Source organism: Trachemys scripta, chromosome 17, assembly GCF_013100865.1.
Source record: "Trachemys scripta elegans isolate TJP31775 chromosome 17, CAS_Tse_1.0, whole genome shotgun sequence".
NCBI lineage: Eukaryota > Metazoa > Chordata > Testudines > Emydidae > Trachemys > Trachemys scripta.
In genome coordinates, this window is record NC_048314.1 from 13,737,014 (window position 1) to 13,760,889 (window position 23,876).

The 23,876-nt window shown below is 45.8% G+C and overlaps 1 protein-coding gene across 3 annotated transcripts in view; it reads right to left on the reverse strand.

Moving 5' to 3' along the window:
- The window catches only part of ZER1 (zyg-11 related cell cycle regulator), a 28,117-nt gene extending 6,974 nt beyond the window's left edge, over positions 1 to 21,143 (reverse strand). Inside the window, exons 1-15 of one of the 3 annotated variants that reach the window (XM_034793571.1) lie at positions 20,989 to 21,143; positions 12,865 to 13,151; positions 12,281 to 12,431; positions 11,450 to 11,886; positions 9,495 to 9,671; positions 8,012 to 8,126; positions 7,272 to 7,418; positions 6,698 to 6,871; positions 5,914 to 6,129; positions 4,278 to 4,319; positions 3,797 to 3,916; positions 3,057 to 3,172; positions 2,412 to 2,600; positions 822 to 919; positions 208 to 310 (exon numbers count right to left, since the gene is read on the reverse strand). In XM_034793571.1, the coding sequence (XP_034649462.1) occupies positions 208 to 310; positions 822 to 919; positions 2,412 to 2,600; positions 3,057 to 3,172; positions 3,797 to 3,916; positions 4,278 to 4,319; positions 5,914 to 6,129; positions 6,698 to 6,871; positions 7,272 to 7,418; positions 8,012 to 8,126; positions 9,495 to 9,671; positions 11,450 to 11,886; positions 12,281 to 12,431; positions 12,865 to 13,022 (2,243 nt within the window). In that variant the 5' untranslated portion in view covers positions 13,023 to 13,151; positions 20,989 to 21,143. Of the gene's footprint in view, positions 1 to 207; positions 311 to 821; positions 920 to 2,411; positions 2,601 to 3,056; positions 3,173 to 3,796; positions 3,926 to 4,277; positions 4,320 to 5,913; positions 6,130 to 6,697; positions 6,872 to 7,271; positions 7,419 to 8,011; positions 8,127 to 9,494; positions 9,672 to 11,449; positions 11,887 to 12,280; positions 12,432 to 12,864; positions 13,152 to 20,988 lie in introns of all 3 variants that reach the window. The other 2 variants (XM_034793569.1, XM_034793570.1) reach the window with 2 other exon arrangements.
- Between the last annotated feature and the right edge of the window lie 2,733 nt (positions 21,144 to 23,876).

The window sequence follows — 23,876 nt, forward strand, 5'->3', positions numbered from 1 at the left end:
CATCCTTGTCTATTCCCCATCTATGAACAACTCTCAATTCACCTATATCCTTCACAACTTTTCTATCTACTTATGCATACTACTACTGTGTTCTCTCCATCCCTAATCACATATTCATTGGCCTACATTTGATAGCTTTACTCTCATGCTTATATATAAAAAATCCTAAACTAAGGTTGCATGTTTAATAACTTATTGGTTTCCTACCGGGCCATTTCCTTGGTCTCCTGGCGTGCTGAAGCCATCTTAATCACCTCCTTCAGAAGGGGCATTCCACCTTCTTTGATCAGCAGGGGGCAGTATTTGTCAGCTGTAAAGAAGGGGGAAATAAAACCCTGGAAATCTTCACTCCTATTAGGTCAAATCTCTACATTCTGCAGCCTGACTCTTCTCCCAAGGCAATGAGCTCAAATCAAGAGGAGATAGAGAAGCAGTGAGAAGGTTGCTGGCTGGTAAGCCATAGGGTACAGGTTTCTCTTTCTAGTGTCTCAGCCTCTTAGGTACATCCAATCTGCAGAAGTATCGGAAATAGAAACCAATTCAGCACTCAGGCTTGCTAGAGTGATGGAAACTCCAGAAGGCTGTTCTCATGCACTAAGTCTATGTTGTCTTCCTAGTTCTGGCAACACCCCTCGAACATCCTTGGTAACTTCAAGGAGCTGCCTTGGAATTAGCCACATACTCTGCATTAACCTACAAGCCTCTGAAAATAGTTTCCCTTGACCTTTCGCCACCCGTGTTGTCTAACAGGCACAGTGTATGGAGATTCACAGCCCCAACCATTTCACTGTATTTATAATATTCTCTATGGAGGGACTTACGGTAAACAGAGACGAGGTTATAGAGAGCCCAAGTAGCCCAGTGCTGGCTGACAGGAGAGATCCCTTGCGGAAGGAGTCGAAGGATCGGTTCAAATGACCTGCAACAAATATTAAAGAAAAAAATGAGAAACCCAAAAGCTGCTGTTCCAGCATCTTTTCCTGTTTTGGTACTGGAAGCTTCGCAGTCAGAGCTAATACATTACACAACAGTAAAGCTCATTGGCATATCAGCTTCCAGTATCCAAGAGGCAGTCATAGTTTGTGGTACTGACAGGCTCAATCCCTGCTGTTTAATACTACCATGCGGCACTGAGAACCAGCTCTGAAGGATTAAACGGGGAATTAATTTCTATCCTGTTCCAGTCACATTTCCTTAAGAAAGCTGAAATTCAGCAGTGCTGATCACTCCGTAGACGGGTTACAGTTAAAGGGCCTCTATCTACCGTAGGCCAAGGCACAACTGAGGGGACACTGATCATTCATAAACAATGCCTGCGCCATTTGATCTTGCAACAGTGAAGTGAATCCACACTGCAAATCAGGTGTTGGAATCACACTTGTACTGCATCCTCACCCGCAATTCATTCCATCTGTTGTTGTACTAGTGCAGGGGTCGGCAACGTTTGGCACGCTTCTTGCCAGGGTAAGCACCCTGGCGGGCCAGGCCAGTTTTATTTACGTGCTGACGCGGCAGGTTCGGCCGATCGTGGCCTCCACGCGATTCGCCGTCCCAGGCCAATTGGGGTGGTGAGAAGCGGCGCGGGTGAGCAATGTGCTGGCCACGGCTTCTTGCCGCCCCCATTGTCCCAGGACGGCAAACCGCGGACAGTGGGGGCCACGATCGGCCGAACCTGCCGCGTCAGCAGGTAAATAAAACTGGCCCGGCCCGCCAGGGTGCTTACCCTGGCGAGCCGCGTGCCGAACGTTACCGACCCCTGCACTAGTGCATTGTGGCATTCCAGAGTTCCTGACGCAGCTCTCACAGCAGGAGCTTTAGGGTTATTCCACAAGTCACTGTAACACCTGAAGGGAATTTTGGGAGGCTTATCTAAACATTCCCAAAGGCACATTGAAGGCTGCAGTAACCCATTTCATGGAGACAGGAACATTCACCCTAGCTGTACCTTTCATTAGGAATCAGAATTTAACCAACAGCAAGAGAGGGATTCCTTAGAGAAATGTTTTTAAGCAGACTAAGCTGGCAAGATTCCATGTTTCCGGCACAATCCGAATCCACCAGAAACATGCAGGACAAGTTCTAGTCCTACTGTGTTCCCTCAAGAGAAACTAGGGATATAGACTATTTTAATTTTCTCCGTATTCTACTTAGAAGTGTAGCAGTTGCCTGTCCAGATTAGACCAATGGTCCCTCTAATCTCCAACTGTGGCCAGTACCACATGCTTCAAAGGAAGTTGAAAAACCCCATCTAAAATGGTATGTCCATGTGGGAAATTTCTTCCTCACCCCAAGGAGAAGTTCTACACTTGATTAAATCTCCACCTTTCTTGCAGACTTTAGCGTGCTTGAGGTTACTTCTTGGGACAATCCTCACTCCTGGAATAAATGGGCCAAGATCCAACATCCCTCACCTGTAATTGATATTTCTTCTGGAGTTAATGTCCCAGCTCTGGATGGCTGCCCACATCCTGTCTACTACTTCCTCTCGGCGTGGCTCACAGATACCCCAAGCCTCTGGGCCATCAAACATAATGTGGGAGAGAACCCCACATGCATTGTAAGATACCTCAATCCCATCTGCTTTGCTCTCCAACAGGTTGCTGCCAAGATAGAAGATAAGATTTCAGAGGTGCCAGGTTAGCCTTATGTAGCACATCAGGGACAAAAAACTTAGTATGCAAACAGTGCTGCCCTGTGAACTCTAACCAGAGCTCATCAGATAAGTCATAATCTCCTAACTAGACTGGACACAGCAACCTATGCAAAACTGCTTGACAAACACCAGCTTCCCAAACTGGTTTTATTGATCATACTTTGTATTTAGATTGCAGCCATCCTCTGAAGATTCCAAAGCACTTTACAAACTGGGCGAGTTCCACTATCCTTCTTTTGTTCTGTTTAACGGGGTGGGGGCAACTGATGCACAAATATTAAATGACTGTCCTACGTCACACACTGACTCAATGGCAGTCAGGAAGAGCAGCCAGGTCTCCTGTCTCACAGTCCACAGCTCTAACCATTAGACCATCCTGCTTCTTGATCAGTGATGCACCAACCTGAACACACTGATGAACTGGGAGGTCATGAGTTGTGGGCGGAGCTCTTTTACCTCCGCCACATTTCCCAGAAGCCCCAACATGTTACGGTGCAGCTCCTGCTTCTCTGGGAACTCCTGAGGAAACAAGGAACATGTGTAAAACAAAAGTATGACCATTGTGACTGATGATGCAGCAAATCCAGGAAGGCAGACTATTTCCCAACAGTCAGAAATGGAGCAGGGGTTCCCAAACTGTGGTATGCGTACCATATCTCTGGGGGCTACTCGTGAGAAATTGTGTAATGGTGGATTTTATTAATTAATTATTTTATTTATTGCATTTTCATAATAGGCTACTCAGACGAAGCTTTAAAACTCTGTGGGAATTTGTTATATAAAATATGGTAGTTAACTTACTTCAAGATGTACCAATGAGAATACAGAAACACAGAGATGCTGATTTACGGAACCCTCAGCTCCAATCACCATACAGCGCAGGTTCAGTTGCCCAGCAACTTTCCAGTCTAACTGAGCTCAGAACTTAGGCAGGGTTTTTTTCAGTTGTACATGTCACACTATAACTATACGTAACAGTGAAATAAGGACAAATGGCTAAAGACAGGTAGTGTTAAGAAGAGCACACAAAATCTCAGCGATGAGAAGGGTAGGGATATGCGGGTAGCTGGTAGATCTGGAAGGGGATACGCAATAAGAAGAGTTTGGGAACCTCTGGTGTAGAGGATACTGGGCAGTACTTACTTTCAGGCACTCCAGGAAGAGCTTCATGCCACTATAGTTGAGAAACATCTCACAGTTATCGGGGGTTTCGTCTGTGATATTCCACAGGGCACTCCAGGAGAACTCCATCACCTGATCACACTGTCGAGCCAGAGGGAAGGAGACAGTAAAACACAGTGGAATGAAGTATGTGACATGGGCAACTGCAGACAGAGCGCCTGTAATACAGGAGCCCAATGCAAACTAATCAGAAGGATGGGGAACTGCTGTCACCTTGGAAGGGACCAGTTTTTATTCAGTTCAGACCCACCAACACAAACATTACCATTATCCAGTTTATTCAGAGGAGCCAAGTCCCCACGAGCCTCTGGGGACACCTGGAAAATTGCTTGTGCAATGTGAATGGATTCCTAGCACCCCTGGGCTGACCTCTCCACCTCAGGGTTAGAGTGGATATAAATGGAGTATATTTTGCTTACAGATTTTAAAAAGAAACACTTACTGTTTTATCCACCAGCTTCTTCTGAATCAGCTTTAGCATGGTCTGTGGGCAGAGAGAAGAGGGAATGAGAAGCGTAAGAGCAGGTCTGGGAACATGCCAGGAATCACAGAGATTAAAATAAAGACTGTACATCAAACTCAACCCTGACATAGTCTGGCACAGCTCTCACTGAAGTCAATGGCAGTTATGCTTACTCATATATTGGATTTGGCTCTATGCATATGGAATCTGATTCACAAGGTGTAAACACCCCTCCCATCTCTTCCAAGTTTAGTGTTATTTTCTCTGGTTCAATGGCACTGTATAAACAACGATTCCACTGGTTCACACAGCACACTACGACAGATGACCTGTACCATCCAGATAACAGGTCCCTGGCTAACGGCACAAAAAGGCAGAGTTTAGTACAGAACAGCCCAGTGAGAAATAAATAGTGTGGTGTATGCTCTTTATAGCTTCATGAAAAAGATGGGACCTCAGAAGTTAGTGGACTTTAACTGGGAGGCTGTTGCAAACTCAAGGGGGAGGATGGAAGGAGCCATGAAGTCAAGAGTGGGTGAAGGAGACCAAAGGAAAGACAGAGAAGAGCTTGGGGCATAGGAAATTTTGTTGGAGGAAATGAGGGCAGAGGTATGGGAGAGGACTCAAGCAGAGTCTTGAACGGGAGGATAAGGAACTGGAATGTGAGGCAGGAAGTTGAAGCCAGGAAGAGATTATGGTTATGTCAAAAAATGAGCAGAGTGACTTCCTGTAGAGGGACTTGGAAACCCTCCAAAACTGTACATACACCCACATGCACAACTTCTGGTCCATTACTTGGACAGTGTTGTCTGTCAAGTGAGACAAAGAAATGTGTCCACTCAATCTTATGTAATTGAAGGTGTGAAGGGAGGTCTGACTCTTGGCACACTGGAGGTGCTGTCCATGCAGTAACCCCAATGGAAAGGTTCTGCAGATTTTATTATCTCCAAATGGGCAGCAGCTTTTCCTATCTCTGGAGAGGCAGGAGAGCCTTCCTGACCTGCTGGGCCATTGTGTATCCTAAAGCAGGGGCAAGGTTGTTACTCAGACATGTCCAAATGAAAACCCTTACCTTGTTACCAAGAGGATTGTGCTAGTTGCAGAAACAACTATTTTTTTATGTTTCTAGGAGGAAAACACTACTGCTCAGTGTGAAGCCCTCCCCATTCAACATTACTTTTCTTTGGGACGGTCTGCCTTCTCCTGATGGAGAGACTGGCACAGAGAGGTTATGGGGCTTACCCAAGGCCACACGATAAATTTGTAGCAGAGCCAAGATTAGAACCCAGGAGTCGTGACTCTTGGCCTTGTGTTGAGATCACGCTGCCTCCCCTGCCCTCAAACAGACACTACCTCTAATAGCACATCAAGGAAGTAACGACTTCCCCTGCTGGCATGTTTTCAAGGGGCTCAGCTTGAGGATGGTGGATTCCGTGATAGGACAACACTGCTAAGACTCTAGCTTTCCCTGACTGCAATACTTTTCTGTGACATTGGATTATTTACTGGACCTACTCCACGGACACTTCCAATGGAAGTCATAGAAAGTACTTTCCCAAGGGACTCAAGCCCAGTCTGGGGTAGGGATTAGCAGCCATCCTAGGACCATACCAACCATGACAAACCCCATCTTGCCAACAGCCTCCTTATGGTCGTTGTCCACTTGGCAGACCAAGGCATTGCAGAGGTGTACAGCAATGCGCTGGATGGACTCGTCCTGCCGAGTAGGGTTGAGGATGTTCAGCAGCAGCTCGTTGACACGACGGTACTGGAATTCCAGCTCCTCTGGGATGCTGAAGTTACACAGTGTCAGGCAGCAGTTCCGCTGCACCTACGGGGGTGGGGGGGAGCAGAGCAAGGTTAGGGTATGCTGACATGATGGACCATCCTACAAGTATGTGCAAAACCCCATAGCACATGTACCATTGTCACTATCTTCCATCTCAACACAAACACCACATACACATGCATCACCCTCCAACCCAACACCATGCTGCACATGCACTCCCCACACAATAGCTTCACCAGCCTACAGCTCAACCCTCTCACTGCATGCACACTCTCCATCTGCTACCCAGCCCCACCACCTGCATGCTCCACATGCAATCCAAAGCCAGTCACCTTTGCCACAAATACACGTGCACCATGATCGCCTCTTTCTTCCCCCATATTACTACTGAACTACGTCACCAATACATCCCACATAAAATTGCACCCACCCACCCATAAAGTGAATGCATGACCAGATATAGGCAACGGCTTCTCTAGGGCATGCCGTGGTACACATTCAATAGGTTCAAAGCGCCCAGAAGGTACAAAGTACTGGAACTGGCCTTTTACTGGAAGGAGGGGAAGAGGGAGAACAGTGAGAGCAGGGTGAAGTTTGACTGAGCTCTTACTGTCACTTCCTGGTAAGACTCCATGCCATTCAGCACCACCTGGATCACCTGACGCCGCAGCTTCACGCTCTGCTCCAGCCGATACTCTGAATTCGTTAGGTAGAAAAGGGCTGCGCTCCCAGTCACCTGGATGTTCTTATCGTACTTGTGACACTTGAGAGCTGTGATCACCAGCTACAAAGAAACAATGGGAGCTTTTAGTGCCATTCAGTCCCAGCTGGGCCCCCATGTAACCGTTACCCCTACGCAGGCAAAGACCAATACAAGCACTCCAGGGACAAGGAGCCCAAGGCACAGCTGGAATAGGCTGCACAATGAGATCATAAGACACCTCCTAAAATCAAGGACCCGATTTCCATCATGCTACTGGAACTTCCTCTTTAGGAGCCTGATCCAAATCCCATTGAAGCCAAAGGAAATGGGAGTCTTTCCATTGACTTTAATGGGCTTTGGATCAAGCCCTAAGTCATGGGGAAAGGTTTGATTTTTGTGCAGTAAAATTTCCCTCCCCCTAAATCTGACTGTGCTCAAGGGAGGTGAGCACGGCCTGTGGGTTAAGTCCCTGTGTACTCACCTGCAGTGCTCTCAGCAGCTGGTTGCAGCGCTCGATGCGGGCGATATCAAAAAGGAGATTGATGGCCCGGGACGTGATTTCGGGCCGGTGTTCAGTGTATGCCTCGATAGCGTTCAGCACCTGCTCTTCATTCTTGTCCCCACTCACCTGGCAGCAAGGAAAGGAAAAAAATCATGTCCAGGGAGGAAGAGACCAGCAAGAGGGGGGGTTGTTCAGGAGAAAGGCCAGCAAGAGAATGGGAGATCCGCAGGGAGAGGAGTCTGTAGGTGGCAGCTCAAATGGTGCATGCACTCTCTCAGCCCCTTTCTATATTGCTAGCAGGATTCATTCTGATGAGGCCCAAGATATCAGCGCACAGGCTGAGTTACCTCTCAGCCCAACCCTGAAGGAAGTGGTCCCTGCAGGGCAGGGTGGTATCTCTTTGCAGGGTTATGCATGGCTCCTTCTTCTTAAGCCTCAGACACCCGTTGTCGAGTGCCCTTTGTGCTACAAGCAGGGTGGGGAATGGACAGGGGCGGGTGCATGTGTGTCTTTACCAGGCTCCTTTCTAAACGGCTGTTTTTTCCCCTCACAAACACTGCATAGGGTAGGGACCTTGCACCACTGCAGCATTCTTCCAGCTGGGGGACCCATAGTTCAAAAGGCACATGTATCACTTCCACAGAGCCTGAGAGCTCTGATAAGCTGGCAGACTCTCTAACTTCAGACCCTTTTTGAGACTTTTCCCACTGGCCCTTTACCTTGTAGGCTGGAATATGCGTCAGACGACAAAGAGAGGTCTCAAAGAGGCCCAGGAACTGAAGCGGTCGTTTCAGATCCCTGAAGGGGGCAATGCTGCTCTTTGATGGCTCAATGCTGGGAAAAGAAGAGATCATCCATGTGTGAGCTCTGCTTATTCAGCTCCCTCCACCACAGAGATAGTTACAGAGCTCCCTGCCTGCTCTGATTACACTTCACAACAAGCCAGAGCAGCTGGGTCTAAATTCAGTCATATCCCATCAAAATCCCAGTAAGGGTTTCTTAAAGACAATCGCATCATACTCCTTGATGGGACCTTTCATCACAGATGATCCCTACTGTTCTGCACAAGAAGTGAATGTGTCCAACAGAAATGACAATAGGAATTCAGGCAGGGAGACTATAGTCACCCAAGTTTGGTTAGGACAGCAGGGGAACAACTGATGGTTATAAAAAGGACCATGGGATTTCTAATGATCATAAATAGTCAGAAACCTGATTTTATGTCTCCTCTGAAGGACCGCCATCAGCTCAACACCCCTCTCATTACAATGAAGCACTGGGTCGGTATTGACTTAGAACACTATCAGCAGTGATTGCTGCATCACCACTGTATTCCTTGAAGATCTACAGCCTATGTTTTCCATGAATTCTGTAAAGAAGCCAGTGCTGCAGCATAGCAGTTTTGCTTTCACACTGTAACAGCTCAGAATATGGGAGGGAAAAATTCCTGGCTGATTTGGAATGAGAACTAAGAGTGGTCCCTGTAGATGCTGGTTGGGATTTTCAAAGGGGCCTAAGGAAGTTAGGCTCTCACTGGGCGTGGTATTGACAAATCTCAATATTAGCACTGTAATTCCAGCTCAATATTAGCACTGTAATTCCAGCTCCAGTCATTTCAACTGCAGAAGTAATTCTTTGCTAACACTTCTGAAAACTGTTGTGTAGTGAAGCTGATGCAGGAAGACTGCTGTGCTCCTCCCCAGAACTCACTGCATTTCAGTGGTGGACAAGAGGTCATAGAATATCAGGGTTGGAAGGGACCTCAGGAGGTCATCTAGTCCAACCCCCTGTTCAAAGCAGGACCAATCCCCAGACAGATTTTTGCCCCAGATCCCTAAGTGGCTCCCTCAAGGATTGAACTCAAAACCCTGGGTTTAGCAGGCCAATGCTCAAACCACTTTGAGTACAGTCTGTGGAGGGCTTTGTGGTCTTTTTGGAGGGAAGTGGATGATATATAAACTATTTTTACAGCTTCAGTAAGCGGGTAATGTATAAGGAAAAGGACAGCTGCAAAACCTATGTGGATGTGAATGAAAGCCAGGTAGGGCTAATTAATGACTATTCTGACGCCCTCATCCATGGTGATCAATCTCACTTGGAGAGAGGCCAAGAGAGAGATTTGTCCTTCCTGCCGCTTTCAATGAAATCCCCCTCCCACAGATCCACAGCGACCTCCATCCCTGCCTGGCCTTCTAGCCTTACCTTATCTGACCCACTTTCTCCTCAATGCTTGAGATGGTGCAGTTCTCCAGCATGGTGTGCCCTGAGATATCTAGCGAGGAGAGGTCTACCAGGTTATCCACAAACAGGCTCAGCACCCGCCGGGTCAGCTTGAATTTGTAATAACTGGACAGGCGGTCTCGGGAAATATCCAAGTGCCTGAAAATGAGAGCAAGCATCTCAGAGTCTGGAGAGCATCAAGTGGGGCTTCCCCCATCCTTTCAGGTCAAACCCAGCCCTGCAGAGACCATTCACAAGCACAACTGCTGATTTTCCAAGACACAGGGATGTGACTCTGTGAAACTAGCAGCAGGATGGAGTCCTGTGTATAACCTAAGTGCACGCAGTACCCTTGGATTATACACCAACAGATCCCTGGTGGGGGCCTGTCCAGAATGGAGTATAAAGAATTACTCAGCTAAATGATCAGAATGGCAACTACTGTAGGCTGAGCAACCTACCTTCCCAGTCTTCATCATAAACAGGCATCTGATCATTTCTCTAACCATGGAACTGGCTACATATCTTCTACCTGGGGATCAAATTGCACCAGAGGATCTTCTCATCCCCAGAAAGGTGTGTTACCTCATCTCCCAAAATTAATGATAGAAGCTCTCTGATTCCTCCCTTTGTCTCTTTCTTTTCCAGACTGGATATTGTTGTATCCATGACACTGTACAGAGATCTTAATAATCTCTATTACACCAGCACCATTGCCCTATAGTTTTAAATGTTTGATGTTATATGAAAAACAGAACATAAAATTAAGTTAATAAACCATGTAATAATAGTAATACACTTCCTCAGTACAACTGCTACCCACAGGGGGCATGTGGTGGCTCTGGTACCCCCTACTGGACAGATGGTCAGGTATGTTCCTACTAGAATGTGTGAGAGATAGAGAGGGACTGGGTTGCACATTAGTGATTAAAGACACATAGGTTGGAATTTTCTAAAGGGCATATGTGACTTAGGAGCCTAAGTCCCATTTTTAAAGTGATTTGGGCACTTAAGAGTTGAAGTCAACAAAAATCAGGGGGACTTAGGAGTTTACATCACTTTAAAAATGGGACTTAGCTCCTAAGTCACTTGGATGCTTTTGAAAATTTTACCTCTGGTGCTTTTCTGACACGTCTAACATGTATGAACATGGAGCCCCCTAGTAACCACAGAGACTATAAACGATAAGACTGGTGAACAGGCTCCTTTAATTCGAATGGTAAAACCCCGTGGTTTTGGACCAGAAAATCCTGCATTCTCTTCCTGGTACCAAATGTGCAGTTTCGCTGGTGACTGTGGTGCTCGCTGTTTGCAGCTCTGGAGTCATGTGACAGCACTAATTCTCACTGGTAGACCAGGGGTGCCTATTTGCTTTGGATGACATTGTTTCCTGGATCATCCTCTTTCCCTAACTCTGTGCTCAGAGCAATAAGGTCTGCTGCTTATTTCACATTCAATGGGCTTTGGTGGTGCTCAGTGATCAGATGTTTCAAACCAACCACTGAGTGCTAAGTTTTTCTCTTATCTGTGAGCCAGGCTTAAACATTGGACTTCCTCATTTGATAAGCAACTTGTGGGAGTCAGTTCTGGTTTCACACTGCAATTATTGCTGTGATACCAGCATCCAAATGTCCCCACAGACCAGGAGTAATTTTGACTGAAGATCAGGTAGAAAAATAGGGAGCCCCCTCTGAGCGCTTGATCTTGCTGTCCTCATGCAGGAAAAACCTCTACGGGCTTCAGCAAGGGCTTTGGGCTGCAAAGGGAGTGAATGATCAAGTGCCTTTGAGGGAAAGCTCTGTTCTTCCACCACCACAAACCTAAAACCTGGGATGGGGAAAATGCTCTCGGAAAATTAATCCTCAATCCTGAGCATCTCTGAGCACCTGCAACTCCCAGTGGAGAAAGAACGAGTGAGGAGGGAGGCATCTGCTGACCTGAGCTTGCGGAGCTGTGAGATCACTTGGATGTGCTCCTCTGAAAGGTCCATGTTGTAAAGCACTAAGGAAACCAGACTGTCCTTCCACTGGGTCAGAAATGCCACATCATTGAGCTGGATCCCAGAGAGATCCAGGGCAGTGAGGGAGGCCAAAGGTCGAAGCAATGTCTCCACGTTCACCCCCTCAGTCATACGGCCCAGGTTCAGGAAGCGCAGGCGGCTGAAGCCCTCGAAGGTAAAGTCCTTGACCAAGACCTGGCGAGTGGGGTTCACCAGGCAGTCGTCTTCACAGCCTCCTGGGTTCTCTTCCTCGTAGAAGAGATTACTGCAGCCAAAGAGGCTGAGAGAAACTAGTGTGTGGCTGAAGCTCAGCAGGGTCTGCAGGCTCTTGGCTGTCAGCTTCTCACAGTTAATCAGGGACAGCTCAACAAGGTCCTGGAAGGCAGGAAGCCAAAATATTAGAACTACTTCACTGTCAGTTTTCCTATCCCAGTCCCTACAGCAACTCCTGCTCGGAATGGCCGGGTCTGGAGTACTCAGCTCTCACACAGCCAGCGTTTTCACACTGTTCCCTACAGTGACTCCTGCTGGGATTGACTAGGACTAGAGTACTCTGAGCTCCCACACAGTCAGTGCTCCCACTCCATTCCCTACAGCAACTCCTGCTGGGAAAGGCTGGGATGGAGAAGCCTCAAGTTCCCCCCAGCTAGGATTCTTATAAAGCAAGTAAAAAGTACAAGTAATCTATGGTTCTCCCTGAGAGTTGTGAGTGGTCTCTGCTGTGGGCTGCTGCAGAGTGACAGCCAGGAAGACATAAATGCAATACCACCTGCTTTCTGATGGCTTCCAGGTCCTGGTCCTGCACTACGTCCTCCCGCAAATGGATTCGGGCTAGCCTGGTGCTCCGAGGATCTGAGAACAGGGTGAAGAAGCTCTCATGGGGTTCAAAGATGCTGTCTGCATTCACCAGCTCCACATACCTACATGAGAGGTAACACGGTTTATTTTCCATCCCGGGGTTTGAATTTTTCAATTTAAAAAAACGTTTCCCCTCTTTTTCCACCCTACTTTTTCTAAGCTACGAAATCTTTCTGATTTTTTTGGAGCTCTCCCTGGAGGACCAGAAAATGGGATAGACCAGGACCCCATTGTGGTGGGTGCTGTATAAACATAGATCTCTTTCCCTCTATCAGCTTTCCCAGCCGTGGGACCTGTAAGGGCACACCCCTACTAGTTCTCCTGTCAACCATAGAGCTTTCCAGGAAAAACAAGCTAGGCAAAAGCTACATTTCTAATGTAAGACTCAAGCAGAAATAAGTGTTAAGTGTATGCATCCCTCCCCTGGAGTCCTGGCTTCTTCCCCCAGCTACCATCCCCGATGGACTGCAGCACCCACACAAGTCAATCACGTACTCGTTGACGAGCTTGTCACAGATCTCACTAGGCAGGAAGACATCGGGGTGAAGCCGGAGAGTCTCATTGTCCAGTAGGTAGCAGAGAGTCCCCTCCAGGTTGCGGAGGCAGTAGTCTGTGCATAATGTCATCAGCGACTCTGGGCTGTCAGATGCCATCTTCAGGGAACAGTGGTGGAGGGCAGGGGGAGCAGGGAACTGTGGCAGAAGGAAGCTTTTCAATTCAAGGGATCCCTGCCCCCCAACCTCAGGAGATTTCCAGTTGGATTTACAGGGACATTAGGACATCTGCAGGCAGACGAAAGACAGACAATCAGATAAAAGAAAAATACATTGGAAAGTACCCTGAAAATCTGCCAGTGCTTAGGGGGACACTGATGGCTAGATTCATCTGTTGATGGCAAAGAGAGTTGCAGATGTTTGGCCGTTAGCAAATAATGCTCTTAACCTCTCTATGTCTCATTTTCCCCACCAGTAAAATGGGAATAACACTCCCCAAGCTTCCATGATGCTATAAAGGTTAGTTAGCTAATGGGAACCATGTTCATTAATTAGGTTAAATATTAGAAAAAAAGCTTCCAATCAGTGAGCTACATCAGTCTGAAGATGAGCCTCTTAGAGGGAAGTGGGGGAAGCCACATTGCTTGGGTCACATAAAACTAGACTGAGCAGATCACTAAAAATATAATGTAGGGCACAATCTAGCATGCAGACTTGATGGGACTTAGCAGCTTGCTCCATCTCTAACATCTAGGATTCTATTTATTTTAATTTCAGTTAAACTACTTTGCTTTGTAATTAATTTGAACCTTCCCTGCAGTGCTGAAAGCTCCAAACCCACAGGATTATACTAGACCCCAGAAGCAGGATATGAAACTGAGTAGAGACCAAAAGGAAACTGACTGGGCTACTTTTATTTTCCAAGCTGAGTGAAATGCAAAGTGTACATAGGAGAGAAAGTCCAATCTTTATAACTTCTCTCCATTTTAATTCGCTGAGGTCTTGTCAGTAACAAAAGCCACATTCCTGCAATTCCTTCCTTATGGGCAGACTCCTACCTCTGCATAAAGCCCTCATGAAGCCAACTGGGCTTTATGTGAGTGAACCCCCACAAAGTCAATGGGGCTCCATTCAGGCACAGAAATCCAGTTACAAGAACAGGGCAGAGACATTATTTTTAATACAATGAAGGGTCTGATCCTGTAGTCACATATATGCATGAATAATATTACTTGTGAGGTTTCAGAGTAGCAGCCGTGTTAGTCTGCATCCGCAAAAAGAACAGGAGTACTTGTGGCACCTTAGAGACTAACAAATTTATTAGAGCATAAGCTTTCGTGTACTACAACCCATCCGAAGAAGTGGGCTGTAGCCCACGAAAGCTTATGCTCTAATAAATTTGTTAGTCTCTAAGGTGCCACAAGTACTCCTGTTCTTATTACTTGTGAGTAGTTCCATGTGTAAGCGTTTGCAGGATCAGGTTCTCAGAGGAGCTGGGGCTTTAAAGCTGACCTGTAAAAAGAATTAGGCTGGGGGCTTTGTTTTACTTGATGATGGATAAAGACGGTCAGAAATGTTTGAGGATTTTTCCTGTTTGTTTTTCACCTGAGAAATATCAGAAATGCAAAATCTGGTCTTCCCTGGTATTGCAGGAGAACTTCTTGTGAGTCTCAGAAATGTTTATCACATATTACTTGAAGGAGGCGTGTTGGAGAAAGCATGAATGAGGGCAAATCTTTAACAGAGACATATTTTTGCTGAAATGTTCATTAGCTATTGGAGTTAAGTGTTTTAAGCAGCTGTACTAAAAATTCCTTCCCTTCTCCACTGCTCAGCTTTCATTCTCTTGACTCTTGGGGTGGCCATGACAGACATCTGAATTTCTAGTGTAAAATCAGAGGCACACACAAAACCAAAACTTTTTTTTTAAATAAACACTTTCAGGCCTTCTTTATACATTATATAGAAGCAAAAACAGGCACTAGAAACCTTGTGGATACTTTCAGACAGAAAGTGCATAAGATGGGTGGTTGTTAGGTAAGGTTGTACCATACAGAAGTTTTGTTAGCTGTTGCCATCTAAACATCAGAAAGAAGTTTCTTGACAAGTGTCGAAACTAAGGGCAACAGCTAAAAAGGCATTTGCAATAGTCAACATGGTTTCTGTAAAGGGAAATCATGTCTTACTAATCTATTACAATTCTTTGAAGGGGTCAACAAACATGTGGACAAGGGGGATCCAGTGGACATAGTGTACTTAGATTTCCAGAAAGCTTTTGACAAGGTCCCTCACCAAAGGCTCTTATGTAAATTAAGCTGCCATGGGATAAAAGGGAAGGTCCTTTCATGGATTGAGAACTGGTGGTTAAAAGACAGGGAACAAAGGGTAGGAATTAATGGTAAATTCTCAGAATGGGGAGGGTTAACTAGTGGTGTTCCCCAAGGGTCAGTCCTCAGACCGATCCTATTCAACTTATTCATAAATGATCTGGAGAAAGGGGTAAATAGTGAGGTGGCAAAGTTTGCAGATGATACTAAACTGCTAAAGATAGTTAAGTCCAAAGCAGACTGTAAAGAACTTCAAAAAGATCTCACAAAACTAAGTGATTGGGCAACAAAATGGCAAATGAAATTTAATGTGGATAAATGTAAAGTAATGCACATTGGAAAAAATAACCCCAACTATACATACAATATGATGGGGGCTAATTTAGCTACAACAAGTCAGGAAAAAGATCTTGGAGTCATCGTGGATAGTTCTCTGAAAATGTTCACGCAGTGTGCAGAGGCGGTCAAAAAAGCAAACAGGATGTTAGGAATCATTAAAAAGGGGATAGAGAATAAGACTGAGAATATATTATTGCCCTTATATAAATCAATGGTACGCCCTCATCTCGAATACTGCGTACAGATGTGGTCTCCTCATCTCAAAAAAGATATACTGGCACTAGAAAAGGTTCAGAAAAGGGCAACTAAAATGATTAAGGGTTTGGAACGAGTCCCATATGAGGAGAGATTAAAGAGGCTAGGACTCTTCAGCCTGGAAAAGAGGAGACTAAGGGGGGATATGATAGAGGTCTATAAAATCATGAGTGATGTGGATAAAGTAGATAAGACAAAGTTATTTACTTATTCCCATAATACAAGAACTAGGGGTCATCAAATGAAATTAATAGGCAGCAGGTTTAAAACAAATAAAAGGAAGTTCTTCTTCACGCAGCAGACAGTCAACTTGTGGAACTCCTTACCTGAGGAGGTTGTGAAGGCTAGGACTATAACAGAGTTTAAAAGAGAACTGGATAAATTCATGGTGGTTAAGTCCATTAATGGCTATTAGCTAGGACGGGTAAGGAATGGAGTCCCTAGCCTCTGTCTGTCAGAGGGTGGAGATGGATGGCAGGAGAGAGATCACTTGATCATTGCCTGTTAGGTTCACTCCCTCTGGGGCACCTGGCATTGGCCACTGTCGGTAGACAGGATGCTGGGCTAGATGGACCTTTGGTCTGACCTGGTACTGCCTTTCTTATGTTCTTATGTTGTGGCATCTTCCCCTTCAGGGGCAGATATTTCATATGCATCCTATCTTAACAGTTTCAGATTGCCTGTGTTGGTTCAGGCCCATCTGTAGACACCTGAGGATTGTGTCCCAAGCCACACTCTCCAACTACCTGGCTGGTCGCTTCCTGATAAGGCACAATTCCAGACCACACTCTTGACCTACAGCAGCACCCTGCATATGGGAGGAAAGGAGAAGGCTCCTCTGTGGTACCCTGTTAATGGTGCCTCAAGGACCAGCCAGCGGAGGGTCACCGAACAGCAGTTTAAACATCTTTCTCTCCCTGCTTCTGCTTCCAGCTTGAGCCAGACCAGGATATCACCCACAAAGCGATAGAAATCTGCTCTCTCTTGAATCTTCTGTTCTCATTCTTTTCCATACAGTACAGCATTTGCATCATGTTTAGTGTCTCATTTGGGTTTTTATAGAGGTCCTTGCACTGCTTTCTTGTGTGTGCACAGTAAACCCAGAGGTTACATGCTGCATGCCATCACCGATGTGGGATACTGTACCCCCATCTTCCCTTAACTATAACTCACGCCCCACATGGAAAAAGCAAAGCAATGAAAACCCAAGATGACCACGAGCTGAGCAGCTCTGGAAGATGTTGCAAAATGTCTTGAACATCCAGTCTTTGCTTTTCGTCATGGGATTCCACAGAGCAGCACACTCAGTGCAGAAGGACAAAACAGCAAACATATTGACTCAGTCTCTCACCCTGTCCCTCCTCTCATGAGGATTAATTCCTTAAAGGATTCCCAGGCTATTTTCCTCACCATCACCACGTCATAACTAACCCCAGTTGGAATCTCCACTGTAGCCACTGCCCCACAGGAAGGCACCAGTCAGATGGATCAGACAGGTAGATCAATCAGGAACCCCCCCTCTCCCCTCAGAAGCTCCAGTCAATTGGCCTGCTGCTTTGACCATGAATTCAGGGATGAGGTAACCACTCAGATTCAGGCACTGAATGGTCCCCATGGGAGACAGGAGCATAGCCTTGGCTTAGCTTTCCTATCAGCCCAGGCTCCAGCCTTCTGATCCCTCCCTTTGCTTCAGGGCAGATTTCTGTGCAACTTAGGGGGCAGCATGAGTTGCAAATCAAAACTCCGTTCTTCTTTCTGTGTCTCATTAATTCTTCTTTAGAGAATGCGCTTCAGTGCCAGGAATAAGAGCCAACCAAGTAATGAATCCAACACGGAAAACAACCACTCAAGGAAAAAGGCAGAGATCAGCAAACTGCTCTTTGTTTCGGAACAGCCGTCCACTTAGTCTCGCCCTAGTTTCCACAGTAGCCTCTTTAAATCAAATCTGGGCCTGGTGTAAGTGGGTGCAACTCCACTGACTTCAGCAAGAGCAGAAACTATGGCTGAATTTGGCTCCTGTATTCTGGATCTGCTTGTACCTGATTTTCAGCATCAGACGATGTGAAGAGGTTTGTGTCTTTTCCTTTCTATGAACATCCCTGGAAATAAAATATCCAGGCAATGGGCAGAATCCCCTCCCCATATTTCAAACACTAAACTTTCATCTTAACCTACTGCATTCTGACAGAAAACCCATTTAATAAACTATCCAGTGGAGAAGTAGGTTGAGTTCTCTGCTACCTTGTGCCCAAGGTTTCAGAATGAGAACAGTTACAAATGGGCTTTACAGAAAGAAAACTAAACCCAGCAATCAACAAAAATCTTATATAGGATCTGGTTAACTCCAAGGATGGTAATGGGAGATGGAGCCTTTCCCTTCTAGTGATGGTCTTGCAGGTCACACAATTCTATTCCGGGCCACGTTGGTAGCAACTGAATGTCATTACCTCTCAATGCCTGCTTGATGGCTCCAATACCCTGGTGATGGGTGCAGTATAAGGAGATAAGGGGATGTAAAATGAGTTGGTGGTCTCAGTCCAGTTCACAGAGGTCACAGACTGTGTCTTTCTATATGTTTGCATATTGACTAGTACAACAGGGTCCCAGTCCTGATTAGCACCGTTGGATGCTACTGCAATGTAATCAGATGACTGATATTTCATAGAACTGGGAAGCAGAAATGATCCGTGCTTTAATCCCTTAGCTCCCAAGAACCACCACTATTACCATATGCAAAAGGCACCCCACTCTCCTCTAGGGGGAAGGGATCAAACTATCACTACAGAGGAACACTCGCCATGATGTGTGTTAGAGTTGTGCCCAGAAGCTTCAGCTGAGATTTGGGCCCCATTGTGCTGTACAAACACAACAATAGAAGACCCTGCCCTGAAGTTCCTAACTAGAGGCACAAGGCGACAGGGAGGGGGGAAATAAGGGGCTCTCTGATGGGAACACAATGTTACATGCATTTACTAGGTATAGGCACCATATCTGTAAGTGAACTAGAGCTATTGGGGGAGGGATAGCTTGGTGGTTTGGGCATTGGCCTGCTAAACCCAGCATTGTGAGTTCAATCCTTGAGGGGGCCATTAGGGAACTGGGGCAAAAATCTGTCTGGGGGTTAGTCCTGCTTTGAGCAGGGGGTTGGACTAGATGACCTCCTGAGGTCCCTTCCAACCTTGATATTCTATGATTCTACTGCCTAGCCATTATCATAAGGTGTGGGCTCTTCTAGACCAGCTGGCTGGTTGTCTACCTGGCTACCAGATTGTCACCCATGGTTTCCAAGGTGGGCAATTAACTGCTTGGGGTGTGTGAAGGATCAAGGAGGTGTGTGGGGGATGCACACAGTGACCGAGAGACCACTATAACCACAGCCGCACAGGTCAAGTACTGATTTCCCACCCTGGCAGGTCCCCTTCCATCTTGGAAGAGGGTTAATCTAAGGGGACAGACTTATTTCCAACAAGCTTGTTACCAATGTGCCCCATGATGGCTAGAGCCATCAGCCCCATCCCAGGCAGCTGGGGAGTAGGACACCACCCTCAGCATTCAAGGCAACTATGAGACACAGCATTCCTCCACCCCCAGCCTCCCAGATCCAAACAGCCGCTTTTGCGGTTGCTGCTCCTCAATGAGATACGTCTGCATTTTTAAGACATTCTCAGCTTCACCCACATGAGAGGAACTGGTGCTGCTGTTCTCACACTTAGGAATGCCTGGGTTAGAATTTGTATCTTGGACTTCAGCTCAATCCCCTCTCCTATTACATGCTCTCTTCAGCCTGGTGCTTGAGGCTAGGCCAGATTCATTGTGGCTCAGTGCCAAGGTGTGTAACCTTCATATTTGCTGCTACAAAGATGATTGGCAAGGCTGACTCTTTCAGCATCGTGAGTTTGCCCACACAGAGGGCATAACAAATATTAGTATGAACAGATCACAAGGGATTATTTAAAATAACAGATTAAATGTAAATCCAGAGCTCAGCATAGGTTACATTCCTGAAGGAAAACTACATTGTCAATTTATATTGCATTTACACAGCACTTCACAGTTCCAAAGCACTTAACAAATATTAACTGATCATCCCAACTGTTGCAGGAAATATTATCATCTCTATTTTACAGGTAGGGAAAATGAGGCACAGAACGGTTCAAATATTCATAGTGTCAAAGCTATGCTGAGAATTTAGGAATTCTTTGGTGCTCATCCTTTGTTCAGACCACACCAAACATCATAAATCAGATTATAAACAGGGAACAGGTTGCCATTTGTATATGACTGTGGCGCAGATACTCCTTTTAAAGTTAAAATACAGTACAAGATCGTTGCTGCTGTTTGCAAAGGTCACCCATCCAGCAAAATGTCTCCAGAAAAGCCTGTTATGATTCGCATTAACACTGTGCATCACCAGATCACAATGGCCTCCAAAGATATTTTGAGCTGTTTCACCAGCCTGCAGAATGGTCCCTGTCAAAATCAGGTCTTTCTGTCCCTTGAAGGAAGGGACAGACAGGGCGAAACTCCCTTCTGCGATACACACATCTGCCTCTTTGGAAGAGCTGCTGTGCCTGTTCCCAATCTGTTTCAAAGGTCACCCCATAAAACAGCTTCATGAGAGCTGCCACCCTTTTACCGGATCTCTCCTGCAGGACATTGTATTACAACATTGTCATGAATGAGTCATGATACAGTTCCACAAGTGCCAAAAGACATTTTGGGGCTGCTTTAATGCCCTTCAAGACCTGCAGAGGTCCCACGGAAATCGGCTCTAGGTGCAGATCATGGATCCACCTCTGTCATGTGTCAATCCCGGGAAAGGAGGAGGGTCTTTGCTCACTCCTTTCCAGTGGGCAGGGGTCCGATTGGGGATCCCTGGTAATGGGGGGACGGTGACCCCTCTCTTAGGGGGTCACCCACAGTGGGGAATCGTGTCTCCCGAGGGCGGATCCAGAGGATACAATGCTCCCTCCCGTGCCCCTGTGGGTGGATGGTCAAATATCCTCCCCGGGGCAGTGGGTGCGTGTGACAGGTCCCGTCCCTCACCCCGGCCAGTGGGGGGGGATCCCGGGTCTCTGACCCGCGGCAGCCTGGGGATCGGGTCCCCGCAGTGGGCGGATCCGGGAACGGGATCGGGTTCCCCCGGGGCCGGGTACCTCCGGCTAGCCCCGCATGCTCTTATCTCCGATCTCCCCGGCACCCACCTGGCCCGAGGCCCCTGCCCGGCTCCCTGGGTAGAGGGGATCCAGGTTCGTTCCGGTTCCGGTCCCCGGGGGCGGGGGTCTGTGTGTCCTCCTCAGGGTCCGCTCCCGCCCCCCCTCCCCGCAACAGCCTCCGCTGTCAACAAATCCACCCGTCACTTCCGCCACCCGGAGCCCGAGACCGCCTTTCCCGGGAAACAGAATCCCCACGCAGAACGTTCCGCTGCTTGGGTAGAGGCCAGAATTCCCCCCGACCGCCCCTATCGCCCGAACCCCAGGGACCGGAAGGGTGACACGTCCCCCTGCGCCTTATCCCCTGGGCACTTGGGAAATCCCATCACATTGCAGCCTTCCCTCAACGCCATAAGATGACATCACATCATGAGAGTTTCCTTGTGCAGCATGGTGACATCATGGCACAGTGAGATGACATCACAGCCTGATGGTGTCCCAGCATGGTGCGATGACATCACACTGTGATGGTGGCCTGGCATGGAGAGAGAATAATACCTAGCTCTTACTTACATTGAGATTTTTATCAGTAGATCATAAAATGCATTATAAAGGAGGATAATACCATTATTGCTGTTTTACAGATGGGGAAACTGAGACACAGATGGGGGAGTGACTTGTCCAAAGTCACCCAGCAGGTCAGTGGCAGAGCAAGAAATAGAACCCACATCTCCTGAAACTCAGTCCATTGCCCTGACAGCTAGGCCACATTGCATTTTGGCATGATAATATGATTGCATCGTGGAAGTATTCAATTGTTTCACTGTTGTGTCAGAAATACAGGATGTTGGGATAATGTTGCATTGCATTTTTATTACATTGTATCTTATCCCAATGCTGTAGCATTGTGCCAGATTGATTTTTATTGCAGTGTGATGACATTCTTTAGCATGCTAACTAGGGCTGTCAGGTAATTAAAAAAATTAATTGCAATTAATCACGCTGTTAAACAACAACAGAATACCATTTATTTAAAATATTTTGTGATGTTTACTACATTGACAGATATATTAATTTCAATTACAGCAGAGAATACAAAGTGTACAGTGCTCACTTTATATTTATTTTTTATTAAAAATATTTGCACTGTAAAAAAATTGTATTTTTCAATTCACCTCATACAAGTACTGTAGTGCAATCTCTTTATCATGAAAGTTGAACTTACAAATGTAGAATTATGTACAAAAACTGCATTCAAAAATAAAACAATGTAAAACTTTACAGCCTATAAGTCCACTCAGTCCTACTTCTTGGTCAGCCAGTCACTCAGAAAAACAAGGTTGGTTACAATTTGCAGGAGATAATACTGACTGCTTCTTATTTACAATGTCACCTGAAAGTGAGAACTGGCATTTGCATGGCACTGTTGTAGCTGGCATTGCAAAATATTTACATGCTGTCCCTTCATGCTTCAACCATCATTCCAGAGAACATGCTTCCATGCTGATGGGTTCTACTTGATAATGTTCCAAAGCAGTGTGGACTGACTCATGTTCATTTTCATCATCTGAGTCAAATACCACCAGCAGAAGGCTGATTTTCTTTTTTGGTGGTTTGGGTTCTGTAGTTTTCCCATCGGAGTATTGCTCTTTTAAGACTTTTAAAAGCATGGTCTACACCTCAGCCCTCTCAGATTTTGGATGGCACTTCAGATTCTTAAACCTTGGGTCGAATGCTGTAGCTATTTTTAGAAATCTCACATTGTACCTTCTTTGCGTTTTGTCAAATCTGCTGTGAAAGTGTTCTTAAAATTAACATGTGCTGGGTCATTATCCGAGACTGCTATAACATGAAATATATGCAGAATGCAGGTAAAACAGAGCAGGAGACATACAATTCTCCCCCGCCAAAGGAGTACAGTTACAAATTTAATTGACACATTATTTTTTGAATGAGCATCAGCATGGAAGCATGTCCTCTGGAATGGTGGCTGAAGCATGAAGGCACATATGAATTTTTAGCATATCTGGCATGTAAATACCTTCCAACGCTGGCTATAAAAGTGCCATGCAAATGCCTGTTCTCACTTTCAGGTAACCTTGTAAATAAGAAGCAGGCAGCAGTATCTCCCATCAATGTAAACAAACTTGTTTGTCTTAGTGACTGGCAGAATAAGAAGTAGGACTGAGTGGACTTATAGGCTCTAAAGTTTTACATTGTTTTGTTTTTGAGTGCAGTTATGTAACCCCCAAAAAATCTGCATTTGTAAGTTACACTTTCACAATAAAGAGATTGCACTTCAGTACTTGTATGAGGTGAATTTAAAAATGCTGTTTCTTTTATCATTTTTACAGTGCATATATTTGTAATAAAAATAATAATTTAAAGTGAGCACTGTGCACTTTGTATTCTATGTTGTAATTGAAATCAATATGAAAATGTAGAAAAACATCCAAAAGTATTTAATAAATTTCAATTGGTATTCTATTGTTATAAGTGCGATTAATCACAATTAATTTTTTTAATCACGATTAATTTTTTAATCAAGTGAGTTAACTGCGATAAATTGACAGCTCTAATGCTAACATTGCATTTTACCATGTGATGATGTTGCATTGCCCCACAGTGACTTGTGTTGCAGTGTGATGACATGCTGTGACCTGATGTTATCACATTTCTATATCATGATATTGAGTTGCATCCTGATTATGATGGTTTACTTTGCACCATAATGAGGTGGTGTGATGTGAAGATATTGGAGCATGATGTTATAGTAGCTGAGGCTGGCCTGATATGAGTAATTAACACATGGATGTTGTGATGCAGCATAATAAATCTTAAGATACACGTTACTTCCAGCTGTGATGACACTTCGATACACCTTGCTGCATGACACAGTTACATTTTGACACGTTTGCTTCCCGAGTGGGAGATAATGT